This window comes from Egretta garzetta, unplaced genomic scaffold (assembly GCF_000687185.1).
Source record: "Egretta garzetta isolate BGI_Z169 unplaced genomic scaffold, ASM68718v1 scaffold108, whole genome shotgun sequence".
Classification (NCBI taxonomy): domain Eukaryota; kingdom Metazoa; phylum Chordata; class Aves; order Pelecaniformes; family Ardeidae; genus Egretta; species Egretta garzetta.
Window position 1 is genome coordinate 6,897,860 of NW_009260614.1, and position 13,529 is coordinate 6,911,388.

The window sequence follows — 13,529 nt, forward strand, 5'->3', positions numbered from 1 at the left end:
ACAGCTTTGACCCCAAAGTGCTCAGAGCTTAGGTGTGTGTGGGGGTCAAAACTGAGCCATGCCCCCAGGACCCTGGCAGTGTGAGTGCCACCCCTCCCCCCATCCCCCCAGCAGACCCCACAGCCACCAGGGCTGACCCCCAAACCATTGGAGCACCCACCCTGGGCACCGCGGCAGAGATTTGGCCCATCACAGTGCTGCAATGCCTTTTGGTTTCGGCTTTTTTTGTTTCCTTGTTCCTCTCCACCGGGTGATGCCGGTGGGGGTCCCCATCCCCACATGCTTGGTGACCACTGGTTTGGCTGCACAGCCCAGGACCTCCAGTCTGCCAGCCCTGGTCCCCAGCTGTCCCCACAGGGTTAACCTGGCTGAGGATGCTCTGGGCTGGGCTGGCAGATGGGGTGGCCTGGGCTGGGCTGAGCTGGGAGCTGCTGCCAGCATGGGGTGACCAGGGAGGCATTGGGTCATGGCAGTCAGAAGGCACCACGGAGGCTGAGCCTGGCTCCGGGCATCCCTGCTCGGCTGGCACTGGGACACCTGTGTGCAGCTGTGGGTGTCCCCACTCAGGCTTGGGCCCCCGGGGTGGTGGCAGCTCCCCCACCACCTCCCAGCCCCAGAGCCACATCCAGGCACTGGCGGGGCAGAAACCAGGGCCTGGTCCTGGAAGGTCCCAGTGCTGGCCCCAGAGGTCCCAGTGCTGGCCCCACAGCTGGGAACAGGGGGAGAGGCAAGGGCAGCCTTGCTGGCCTCCCCAAACCGCTTCTGCCTGGGGGTCACAGCCCTTCCCAGGCAGCAGGGGGAGTCCCCAAGGGATGCTCCTGTGGCAAACACTGCTGTTACCATCCCGCAGCGCCCACGCCAAAGGGAGTGGGGTGAGCCCAGCATTTGGGGCTGGGATGCCATGGGCAATGGGGACCGCGGTGCCCCGGAGCTGTGGCCATGGGTCTCCAGCCCCCCCCGGCAGCTGCCCCCCTCCTGCCTCACCCAGCATCACCTGCAGCGTGGGGTGGCTCCAGATGAGGGAGCTCCCCATATCCCAACAGCCATGGGGCAGCAAATCCCTGAACCAGCACTCACCTCCAAAATTGTGCAACTGAGCGCAGCGAAGGCAGCGGGAGTTGCCCCGATCCGCCACCTCCCTGCTGGGCTCCTGGGGAGCTGGGACATCTCCCCTCTTCCACCCCCTGCACAGCAGGACCGGCAGCATCGTCCTGCCCCATTCGCCGTTGGACACGCACATGCACACCGAGGTTTCGACCCCATCATCTCCTGCCCCCCAGCTCACCTCCCTCGCTGCCCCCTCACCATGGGCCGGAAGGTTGGGGGGCTGTGCGTGTGCTGATGCCTCCCCTTGGAAATTCAGACGCTAAAGGGCAAGAAAAGAAAAAGGCCCCCAGGGGTGGGGGTGAGGAGAATGTGAGGTGTGCAGAAGAAGGAACGCGCAAGAGAGCCAAATTTGGGTCTCCAGCCCCAGGGAAGGAGCCGGCACGGCGTGGCATGGCATGGTGTGGTGTGGCACAGTGTGGCATGGCGTGGCACGGCATGGCAGCCCCCTCCCTTCCTCCCTGTCCCCTCTGCCCCCTGGGTTAAGCAATCTCTTTGATTCTGCGGATGTAGTTGTGAAGCTCTTCGGGGTCTTGCAGCCCCATGTCCTGGCAGACCCACTCCAAGTCCTCCTCATCAGCAATGGGGATGGAGTTGTAGGCCAGCTCATCGGAGGGCAGCGTGGCGAAGGTGGTGAACTTCACCCGCTTCCGTTTGGAGGTGGGTGAGTTGAGCGGGTCCTCGCTCTGGTCCCGTGTGGAGCCCCCTGAGGAACCGTCCCCACGACCGTGGACCTGGCTCTGCACGCTGGTCTGTGAGCTCCCGCTGCTGTGGTGGTCCCCATGGCAGCAGGTCTGGACATTTTCCAGGGGGTTCCCGGGGCTCTCGGGCTGGGGGGAGAGGTCATTGTGAGCCCGCAAGGGCTGCCCGTTGCCCAAGAAGACCCAGTGGTGGGAATGGTCCATGTTGGTCTGGCCTTCAGGTGGGATGCGTTTGTGCCGGTATTTCAGCACAAAGACAATGCAGTTGATGAGGAAGACCAAGATGGCCAGACAGAAGACCCCCAGGAGGGCGTACATGCCTATCTCCAGGTCCGTCAGCCCCCTGGTCACCTGGACAAAGCCAGTGGGGATAGTGGGAAAGTCCTCAGTGGGGTGAGATGCACTGGACATCCTACTGTCCTCATTTGGCTCTGCTTTCCTCTCCACCTCTGCCTGCAGGGTGGTGCTCGCCCCCGTCTCCGCCAGCCCTGGCTTGCTGGACACATGGTCGTAGTCATAGGTTGGGTCCTCCTCAGACCCGAAGTGGACCCGCACGCTGGCCAAGGCTGTGAAGAGCACACTCTTGCGCTTGGTCTTCTGGCAGCTCTCGCAGATGACCAGCTCAGCTCGCAGAAGCTCTCCTGCGCCCTCACTCTCCGCCACCACCAAGGGGAATGCCCGATCCTGGGTCACCGAGACCACCTTCTCGTCCAGGCTGCTCACCACCAGGTTGTAGTCCTTGGGGTCATAGAGGGAGAGGGGGGCTGTGGTGCCGTCACTGTAGGAAATCCACAGGCTCAGCAGCGCTTCCTGCAGGACCAACACAGACACCAGTTGCCCAGCACGATGCCAGTCCCACCTGCACCTGCTTGTCCATCCCTCCATCTATCCCTCCTCCTTTGCATCCTTCTCTCCATCCAGTTCACCCTTTATCCCTCCATCACCCATCTTGTTCCTTCCAACCATCACCCAGTTTTTCCCTTTTGCCTGTTCTTCCCTCAATTTTCCCCATGCTTGCCCAGGCTCACCCCAAATCCCAGCCCAGAGGTGCCAGATGTGGCTACCAGAGCTGGGCTGAAAACTGTGTAGGATTTCTTCCCTTTGTCCCCATGGTTGTGTCCTGTCCCCAGGCTGGGCAGTGTTGTTCATAGGTCTGTGTGAATGTTTCTAGGGTGCTTTGGGGGTCACCAGGGTGTCTGGGGGACAGTGGGTGCTATGGGGGCCTGGGATGACTGTGGGCAAGATCTGGGAAGGGGGGGGTTGCAGACGGAGCCCTCACCCCACCCCAAGTCCCCCAGCAGGCCCCGCAGACCTGAGTGCAAACCTCCAGCCTCACCTGCTTGAAGAAGCTGAGGGTCTGCTGCACAGATGTCCGGGCAATGATGGTGTGGCTATTGCCGGGGCTGGGGTGGAGGGACAGCGAGAGGCTGGAGACCACCTGGGCCTTCAGGTCTGTGATGCTGACCTTCTCCTCCGCCACTGTCACCAGCGTCTCGCCCAGCACTGCCTCCATGAGCGGGGACACGACCTGCAGGGGACGAGGGTGCCCGTCACCCCCCGCCACTCCCAGCCAAACCAGCGGAGGGGGGCAAGGGCAGCCAGGGGGTACCTTGAAGAGGGTGGTGCCCGGCTCCCTCCCGGCCAGCGTGAAGCTGTCCACCATGTGGGCCACCCGCGGGTCGTCCACGCGCATGAAGTCGCTGACCAGGTCGGTGACCTCCACCAGCCAGTCGGGCCCCAGCATGGTCACCACCTGCCCCGTGCCCTCCGCCGCTGTGGTGTGGAACTGGGTGAAGACCTGCAGCGTGGCATGCTGGTACTGCAGGGCACAGCCCCGGCTCTGCTTCCGCTCTTCTTCATCATCCTCGTGCTCGCTGTCCCGCACCGACCTGCAGGATGAGGCAGTGGGTGGGCAGTGCCACCGAGCTCTCCCCTGCCATGGCTCTTCAGCTCCCCCAGAAAAGGACAGGGCTGGCCAGGCAGGGAGAAATGCAGGGTCTCCCCAAGCATGGGAAAAAACTGGTGGCTCCTGGCGAAAAAGATGCCTGTTGCCCATGAGGTCTCCAATGGCTTTAGCAGCTCTTGGCAAGGGGGAGGGTCACTGGCATCTCTGCCCCCTGGACAAGATATGGCAGGTTGGGATGGACACCTAGAGGTCTCTCGACCTCAAAGCAGGGCTAACTTTGGAGTTTTGACCATTGCCAAGGGTAGACATTCCCCAGCACTTGACCACGCTCACTGTGAAATTTTCCTCCTTCCATACCAACATGCAACTGTGTCCATGCTCTCTCCTTTTCACTGGGGAAGCCTGAGATGACTTTTACTCCACCAGCTTTAAAACCCTCTTATCAAGTAGCTGAACAAGGCAATTAGATCTTGACCCACCACCTTCTCCAGGCTGGGCAGACCCCAGGCCCTGTGGCCCTGAAGCACCTACCTCCTGTCCGGCAGGATGGGCACCCTCCAGCCCTTCACTTGGCTCAGCCGGGCGTCCGAGAGCTCGATGTGCAATGGCAGTTTGGGCACCCACACTGTCATCTCCAGCGGGGCAGAGAGGTGCTCATAGGTGAAGGTGACCCGGGCGCTCATGGAGCCCCGTGACTCCTTCCCGCTGACGAAGATGTAGTCACAGCTGCTGGAGACCTGGGAGAGAAGGGAGGATTGGGAGTTGCAGCGCTCCCGCAGACACACCAGGGCTCCTGGCAGAAGACTGCCCGGAGGGTGGGAAGTGCTGGAGGAGCAGAATTTCACCTGGCACGCACCAGGTTAAAGGTGGCCCCAGGAGCAGGGATGTTCTCTCCTCCCCGAGGGCCCTGTTCAGAGGCACAGACCCCCACGCACCACGTCTGCAAACACGTATTTCGCCCTGACACAGCTCCTCTGCCAGCCCTTGCAGGCACCTTCACTTGGTGCTTCAGCTTCTTTGGCCCCCGACTCCGGATTGTACCCCAGTACCACACTCGAGCTAGAAGCATCCACAGGTGCTTTACAGAGGTCACAAACTGCTCATCCTGGACATCTGCCCCAAAATCTCCTCCACCCATGCCCAGAGGGCACAGGCAGTGAGCACAGACCAGCCGCACGCCCACATGCAGGTACCCACCAGTGCCTCGTCCCCAGCCCTCCTGCTAACCCCAGGAAGAGCTTCCCAGAGTCCATCTGAATCCTCACAGTCATCTTCTCTCTCTTTCTCTTTTAATTCCCATTTATGCAAACGCCATTAGTTAAATTTGCTATAAAACAAATACATCCTGCAGGGGCCACTTATTGCCGACTGATCTGAGCCAATTAAGGAGCTAAGAGGATGCCACTGCAGCATCACCCGTGTTTCGGCTTAGGCCATCGGAGTCAACAGCACCTTCTCCTTCCCAGCGAGGGTGGGAGGAGACAACCAGGCTGGGGAAGCTCCAACCTCTCATCTGCAGTGGCCCCATGGCCCAGCCCTGACCCCCTTTCCCTCCCACACACCATCAGGAATCGCATCAGAGTTGTTTGCTGCCAGGGAAAAATAAACCCCTTTTGCTCAGCCAGCAGCACAGTCCCGCTCTCGGATGTGCCGAGCATCTCAACAGCACGGAAAGGCTTATTTCCAAGAAGCTGCTATCCCATGTGGATTCTCTGATGGCCGATAAGGGGTTGAGTCCATCCTGCACGGTGGCTGACAGCAGACATGGCAGCATCACTGTCTCTCTCCCCCCTTCATCATTGGGAAGCTGCAGGAACTTTGTATTTCTGAGCCCACGAGCAGGGCCTGACTTCTACAAGAGTTCCAGGTTTTGGCTGGGGGAGCCCCCCCACCACAAGGCGCCCGTGGTCCCTGGGGCTGGCGGAGGAGGCAGAGCCCCAGGACCTGGGCTCCCTGGGAAGTCCTGGCTCCCCAGGCATGGGAGGAAAGTGCAGTGCAAGAGGTTTATTCCTTGTCTTCCTATCAGAGACACCAGCTCAGCAGTCTGAAAAGACAATCTTATCTCTGGTGGGGCGGTGTCTGAATAAAGATGAGCTCCTGGGCGAATGCTCCAGCAAGGGAGTGCTCCGGACATTTTGCCATTTATCACAATAAATATGATGGGCTGCTGCTTGTGTTACCTTTGCTAATAAATCCCCCCGGCATCTTCTTCTGGGGACCACTTGCTTTGCAATTGGAGGGGTTGGAACTACGACAACAAAAAATCCCAGCACATCAGGCCTGTCCTGATGATGGAGTGACTGCAGATTAGCTTTTAAATGAAGTGCACGCTTGTTCAGAGAAACTTCCCGGATTCTCAGCAAGGCGTCGGGAAGCAAGAGGCTGAGGTCTGCCCGGGCTCAGAGCCAAGGCACCGCTGGCTCCACTTCTGTGGCCAGGAGCTCCCGCCCTGGCATGGCCTCAAGTGTCGGCTCAAGGGGACACATCTTCTCCAAGGCCCTCAGGAGTGGGAAGAACCACCTTGGCTGGTGGGACCCCCCATGCTGGCCACCCAGGGGTCCCAGTGGTGGCTGTGGGTGACCAGGGTCCCCAAGGCTCAGCCCCACTGAGCTGACTTGCTCCTGGTGGGTCCTCAAGCAGATATGGATGGTGAGCTCCTAAGAAAGGTTCGCATAGAAGGTGAGGTTGAGCATCTCCCATCATTGGTGGCAGAGGTGGCCCTTCCACTCCCTGCGTGTCCCTCAGGGCATACGCAGTCCCCAAGGCCAACGCAGGCAGGGAAGGGGGATTATTTGTATGCTACCTCGGGTGATGAGGTCCTTCACTCTGGACTGGGCATGGGCAGTCAAACTGTGACACCGCAGAAGGGGATGAGGGTGACAACTCCCACCCATCCTCTCCTGCCATCCTTCATGGGTGGTCCTGGCACTTTGACAGTCGTGTTTCCACCAGGTCCAGGACATGTCCCCTCCACATTACACATGAGAGCAACCACCACCGAGCCACAGGCGGCATGGGGAGAAGCAGCTCCCCAGCCCTCCTGCACGTTAAATTATTTACAGTAACAGATAGCGCATCCCACTATGTAAGCTTTGATTTATGTAACAGGTTTATAGCCCTGACATTGTAATCATACTCCCCAATCTCAGCAGGTAACCAAGAGCTCCCTCAGAAACGAAGCTCTGGCACAACCACAAAATAACTCAGCGAGAAATTGCATGGGACTCCGAGCGGCGAGCAGGAGGCGAGCCGGGGCCGGAGGGCTGCTCCATGCATTATTCATCCCGGCTTGTGTGCATGCATCTGCTCCCCCCAGGTCTGGGGACAGCGTGTAAATAGATTTATGAGTAGAAAGGCAGCACATTAAACAGTTTAAGTGTCTTGGAGTCCATCCTGAAGTGTATTATTGCTCCAGTGTTTTATCACACTGTGGAGGACCGGTCTCCATAAATTAGCCCTGGTGCTGTAAATCGCACAGATCGGAGTTTTAGTCAAGAACTTGGGTAAACAGTTTGTGACAGTAGCTGTCACCCGCCCGCACACCCACGGACCACCAGGGAAAGCAAAGTCCCAAGGCGGCTGGGGCGCAGGGCAGCGGGGCTGTGCCCGTCACCCCTGGCTCGGCTGGGAGAACAGCCAGCGGAGAAGGAGCCGAGCCACCAGCTGGGGGGACCGGGAGAGCCAGACCCCCAGCGCGGCTCCCTGCCTCTTCCCGACGCAGCGGGGACATGGAGAGGGTGGGCTGGCTGGGTGCATGCAGGGAGGAGGGCGGGTGGTGTTTGGGAGAAGATAATGATGTCTTAGGGGTGGACGGATGGAAATGGCAATAGATGAATACAGGCAGGTGGGTGGGTTGGTACATACGGTGATAGAAAAATGTAGATGGATGGATGGATGGAAAATCATGGCTGGATTTGAGGTCCGACTGCTGCCTCGGTGGCTGGGGTGGATGTGCGGGCAAGTGCTGCTGCAACAGCAAGGCTTCTGCATTTGCCTCATCAGCATCTCTCCCACACAGCCCGTCTTGCTCCTCTCCCTCAGCCCCCCTTTTCCATCCATTGTCCCCAGCTGCCCAGTTTGTCCCCCTGTGCCTCGCTGGGGCCAGCCCCCAGCCCAGGCTCAGCCTAGCGTCCAATCTGAACAGGAGATAAATGTCATCCGGAGGCACAAGCGAAGCCGTTGATGGAAACGTGCAGCTTGCACTGCGAGGTGACAATATTTCACCTTATCAGCACTAAGTGCCATGATAACCCATAGTTATTGCTTCTGCCTGGTGCCAGCCTGCACCACACCAGAGCATCCTGTGGCCTCTCCAGGGACAGTGACAAAGTGTCTTGTCCTCCTCCCAACAGATGTCAGGGAGAGGCACACGTGGACTGAAGCCACCGAGGGGACGATGCTTGGGATGGGGTGGGCTTGTGTGTGCTCAGCCACCAGCCCCAGCTCATCCAGCTCCAGCCCGTGCTGCTAGTGGGGTCAGCACCCCTGGGGGAAGCTCAGCCCCTTGCCAGGGCCCTGAGACCCCCCTCCCTGCACCCACCTTGATGATGTCTTCGTTGTTAGACTTGCACTCGACCATAGCAGAGACATCCACGATGACACCGCTCAGCTCAATGGCGATGACCTTCACAGGGATGGCCACTGTCCGCCCCGTCAGGATGGCCGTGTTGATGATTTCTGTGTCCTGGGGACAGGGCACAAAGAGGACAAACAACCCATCCCCAACATCAAACCAGATAAGCTAAGCAGCCGGCAGGAACACAACTCTAAACCTGCTCACCATGGCCAAGGGCACGATGGCCCGGATGTCCCTCTGGATAACCGTTAGCTCTGTCACCACCTTCTCCAGGTCAGGCGGGGGGTTGCGGCCCCGGTAGTCGATGTGCCACATGATGCGGCGCGTCACCGACTGGCTGGTGAAGTTCTCCATCTCGAAATCCAGCTGCATGATCTCGGAGGAGGAGTCCCCATCCCTGGGCAGGGGGACAGGAGGGGGACACCGTGAGCTGGGAGCCCCGAGTCCCACAGACACCCCAGGATCAGCATCGGGCAGTCCCCTCTAGTGACACAGAGCATCCCCAGCAGGTCCCTTCTCAGGGTCCCCATGCCTGCCATGGGGACTGTGCTGTGGGTGCCACCACGATGCTTGTTCCCAGACACAGCAGTCCCGATTCCCCCTCCGCCAGGGGCTGCTCCAACGGGAACCTGCAGATTCCCGTGGGAATCTTCCCAATGGGAGAGAGAAATGAATTCCAGTGCCTCTCCCCAGCCGAAGAAAACCTCAGCGTCTCAAGCAAGCTCTCTCCCAAGGCTGCTGGGTGATATAGCATCAAAGGGTGAATGTGTGGCCACGGTCCCAGGGGACAGCAGGTGGCTGCAGGCACTGCCCTTGTCTCCCTCTCCCTGGCTCCATCTTCCCGGCAATGTGACTGGATTTACCGCTCCGGGCTGCTCCCGCCTGCAGCTCAGCAGGCCCACAGGTCAAACCCCAAGTGTCCCACACCCAGGAGGGCAGCAGGCTTGGGGACAGCAAATAAGTCCCTGTACAAGAGCCCAGCTCAAGCCGTTGAGTTTACAGGCCCTTCCAAGGGGATCACATGGGGAAACTGAGGCATGGCAGAAAGCCACTCGACCACAGACAGCAGACGGGACAACGCTGGGCTGGGAACTCAGTGCAGGGCTGTCCGGCCAGGAGATGGGGGGGTAGGCAGGACCGGCAGGGGATAATGACTCCAAGACCATCAGCTCATCAAAACCCCACTCATTTAATGCCACTGCTGAGGACAGTGGGACCCTGAGCTAACGGAGAGGGAGCAGACCCTAGGGTATCCCTGAGGCGGGATGGAATGGAGAGGCTGAGTGCTGCCAAACCCGGCACATGGTGCCAGTGGTGTCCCTTGTCCTCTGCATCATGGCTTGGACACGGTCAGATGGCAGCAGTGTGGCAAACCTCCCCAGATGCAATCCTGCCCTCCCATCCCCGTGTCCAACCTGCAAACCCCTTGGGGAGGACTCAGGGTTCAACACCCCCTCCTCCAAGTCAAACTTCTTCAATGCTCCCCCAAAACAGAGCATTCCCAGGGGACACCCCAGAGCCCCTGTGAGCCACAGAGCCAGCAAAAGCACCCCCAGAGCAGGAGAAGGGGGTGAAGAAAGGCGAAATCCCTGTGGAAGGGGAAGCCGGGACTAGCCCCATTCTCATCGTGCCATGTAGCAGCCTTTGAGAAGGTCCCATCGACCTGGGGACGCACGATACAGTCGGGTTCCTCTCTGACAAACATCTAATGAGCGAGAGGGAGCAGAGAAAGGGGAGAGCAAGAAGCTGGGGCTGCTCCAGGCCATGGCAAGCCCTGCTCCCGCAGCAGGGACGATGGGCTTTGCATGGAGCTGCCGCGCAAGGGCTGGTGGGGTCCTGCTGGGACTGTGTGCCCCCAGGGCAGCTACGGGGCTGCAAGGGGAAGCACCAAAGGCCACCTGGGCTGAAGAAGGGGATTTGGCTGCTCACTGCCTCTTCCAACGCAGAAGTATAAAACAGCCGGGAAGAGCCAGGTTCAAAGGCGAAGTAGAGCCACCAGAGGTGGGTTGGTGCTGGGACTCCTCGCCATGGAGTGCCCCTAGGCATCCCCAGAGCCCTGCCAGGGGCCAGCCACCATCTTCTGTCCTCCCCGAGCACCATCTGCTCTCAGTCACAACAGAGACAAGAGCCAGGCTGCCCAGATTGGGGGAATAACTTAAGATGCAGCTGCTGGGGTGCAAAACAGCCAAAACTGGCCATTATCACCCCAAAGCTCAGGGCCCTCGCTCCCTCCCCATGCAGCCGGCACTGCCAAAAGCCCCCAGAGCCCCAGCGAAGCAAACTCCTCTGGCTGCACAGCCTGGAGGGCAACACGGCTTTGAGTCATTCATACTTTTCATTCCCTTAATATTTGATGGAGTTGTTTGTCTAAAAGGTGATTGTAATCACTTTAAATTCATCCTCTGTCTCTAACCTTTCCAGGCTGATTTGAAGCGGCGGCAGACGGGGAGAGGGGGAAGGGGAGAGGAGCGGATCTCACTGCCGGCAGGTCTGGCAGCCAGGGCAGGGGCGCTGGGGTGGCCGTGCAGGGGATGGGGGGCTCATGGCCCCGGGGACGCTGCGCTGGCAGCCACGGGGCTGCAGGTTCAGATGCTGCGGTCGCATTTTGTATCTGGAAGCAATGGTGCAGGGTAAAGGAAAATCCACCCTCTGGGTAAGCCCTGCGGAGGGGTTTTCTGCAGATCGCTTCTGAGCTCAGGTTCGAAGCAGTCAAAGCTGAGGATCTCGTTCCTGCAAGAGCTCATCCCCAGCTTCGCTCAGTTTTGGGGTGGGGCGCAGAGATAGCGGGAGATCTCCAACACAGAGGGCAGGAACGGCTCTAGTGCATCGACTCTCTCTAACTCAGCTCCTGGAGACATTTGTCTCCCTGTCCCCAACGACGCAGCGATTGAGATGCCATAGCCAGGGAACAACTGCGTTCCAGCACTTCGCAGTCTTCCCTGCTAGCGATCCTGAGCCCGTGCCCATCCCCTGCTCGCAGCGTCCTGCCCACATGGATGCAAGGGGCGAAGCTGCCCCTCGCCCTTGCAGCCTCTGTGTGCTCACAGGCCAGTCCTGCATCTCCCCATCTCCAGGCTGAGCCACCTCAGGGTTTTCAACCTGGCTTTGTGTGTCCTCACTCCTTCAGATCATTCTCAGTTTTACCCCCTGACTCTCCTCAACCAACTCGAGCCTTTCCCGGAGCCCCAGGAACAGCCATCGTCCTTGTGTCGAGCCAGGCAGAACTGGCTCTGCCCATCTCAGGTGCTGCCTTGGTTCATGCTCCCCATCCAACACTCATCCATCACCTTGGGGTCCAGACGGGACCCTGCCTGGGGACTGCTCCCCTTCCTTCCTGGAGGAGACATCAGGATAGTCAGCGAAGAGCTGCTGCCTCTCATGGTGTTAAAACTTCTTAAAAAATTAACATACATCCACCCCAAACTGGGGGATCCTCCACGGCTTCACAATTCAGCCCCCAAACCCACCACAGGGGCCCACCAACATCCAACACAGCCACGCGATCCCAGCTCAGAGCCAGGGATGCAGCTGCTCAATGGGACCGATGACTTGCGAGCGCATTGCTCGAGCCCCAGCTTGGTCACCTGTGCTGACCTGGAGCAGATCCCACCTGAATGCACCACCCCACATAGCCCCTGGGGAGCTGCCCGCCTGACCACCAACCTGCCCACCTCGGGCCACAAAACCCACCTTCACCTGCCCTTTAGCCAGCTGCACGGTGCCAGCTGAGGTTAGAAACCAGACACTAAATTAAGCCCCTTCCCATGTCGATGCAGGACCTACCCCAACCTCAGCTGGGCTGAGAGGAGTTTGACCCCAGAATTGCTCATCCCCCTTCGGTGCCTCCAAGTCTCACGGTCTGGGCCGTGCACTGCTGTGCCTCAGTTTCCCCTGCCAGCACCCACGTGGCACTGCAGCCAACCAGACACCAAGGTGCGGGAAAAGGAGGAACGCTCCAGGCCAAACCTCATCAATTTCTGGGGTCCCCCCCTGGTGCTGGGGGAAGGGAGGGGGGTCACTTACCTGGGCCCAGCACCATCCACTCTGGCCACGTCGACAGTGGCAGTGGAGTGCTTGCCGCCCGTCAGCAGCTCCGAGCTCACCAGCCACTGCCCGCTCCTCGACTTGGTGCTGAGCAGGTTGACGCCTTTCTTGGCCTTCACCCTGTGGAGAGTGATGGTCAGGGCCAGACCCTCACCCCTGGCACCCCTGGACCCCCCCAGGCACCCTGCCGAAGGCACGGGGGGATTTTTTGCCCCTGATCCCCCATGGCTGTCAGAAACATCACCCAGGCTGGCAGCAACAACCATGGGGCCAAGCCCACCCCAGCCCCTCTTTTTCATAGGATTTTGTCCCCCCTATCACCCCACCAGCAGGAGTTTGGTCCCCCAGCCCCAGCGCTGCCCCCCAGGACAGTAACAACCCTGTGGGGTGAAGGACAGGGGAGCCTGGAGCTCCGTGTCCCCTGTGCCAGGGGCTCGCTGCTGGCCCCATGGCCACAGTGACGCTTGTAATTGCCCTCTGAAGAGATGTGGCCAGGGCTCGTCCCCCTCATCCTTGGGGACATGCAGCAAGGGGGGGGTCCCGCCACACATCTCCCCATACTGGGGTGCTCAGCACTAGGAGGTGGGTGCCAGGGCAGGACGCGGGGGGGGACATGGGGAACCCCTGCTCGCTCTGCAGCAGCCCTGTGGCCATACCGCACCTTGTCCCCAAAGTGGCTGTGAACAAACCCCCATCTGTTGGCAGGGTCCTAATCCCAGTGCAACTGGGAGGGTGTCCACTAGTCCGTAGTGGCGATGCAGATATGGAAACCCTGGATGGACAGCCCTTCCCTTCCCATCCCTCCAAGAAGCTCCCACTGCAAAGCCCCAAAACATTGCAAAACCACGTGCTGGCAGCTCCTCTGGCCTCCCTCACCTTCCCAAAGCCCGGCCAGACCCAGTCCAGCTGCCAGCAGGTCCCATAAATGCAATACATCCTCCCCATCCTCTCCCTCCTGCCTGTGGCTGCCTTTGCACCGCCCAGCCGAAACAAGCACCCCCTCGGAAGGTGCCTGCTCCCGGAGGTGAGGGGCAGCCCCGGGACCTTACCTGAGTGTGAAGTGCTCCACCGTGGAGTTGGACATCAGGTAGAGGAGGATGCTGAGCACCTCGCCCGGCTTGAGGGGCTTGGCCGGCAGGCGGATGAAGATGTTGCCGTCCAACCGATGCTCCTGCATGGGCTGCCCGGGGAGGGGCTG

At 59.9% G+C, this 13,529-nt stretch overlaps 1 protein-coding gene across 1 annotated transcript in view; it reads right to left on the minus strand.

The window, feature by feature from the left end:
• Positions 1 to 1,586: 1,586 nt before the first annotated feature.
• TMEM132E (transmembrane protein 132E) overlaps positions 1,587 to 13,529 on the minus strand; it is a 13,092-nt gene continuing 1,149 nt past the window's right edge. The window contains exons 3-10 of the mRNA XM_009645019.1: positions 13,381 to 13,526; positions 12,311 to 12,451; positions 8,492 to 8,684; positions 8,252 to 8,395; positions 4,243 to 4,448; positions 3,415 to 3,694; positions 3,142 to 3,333; positions 1,587 to 2,615 (exon numbers count right to left, since the gene is read on the minus strand). Coding sequence (XP_009643314.1) covers positions 1,587 to 2,615; positions 3,142 to 3,333; positions 3,415 to 3,694; positions 4,243 to 4,448; positions 8,252 to 8,395; positions 8,492 to 8,684; positions 12,311 to 12,451; positions 13,381 to 13,526 — 2,331 coding nt within the window. The remainder of the gene's footprint in view (positions 2,616 to 3,141; positions 3,334 to 3,414; positions 3,695 to 4,242; positions 4,449 to 8,251; positions 8,396 to 8,491; positions 8,685 to 12,310; positions 12,452 to 13,380; positions 13,527 to 13,529) is intronic.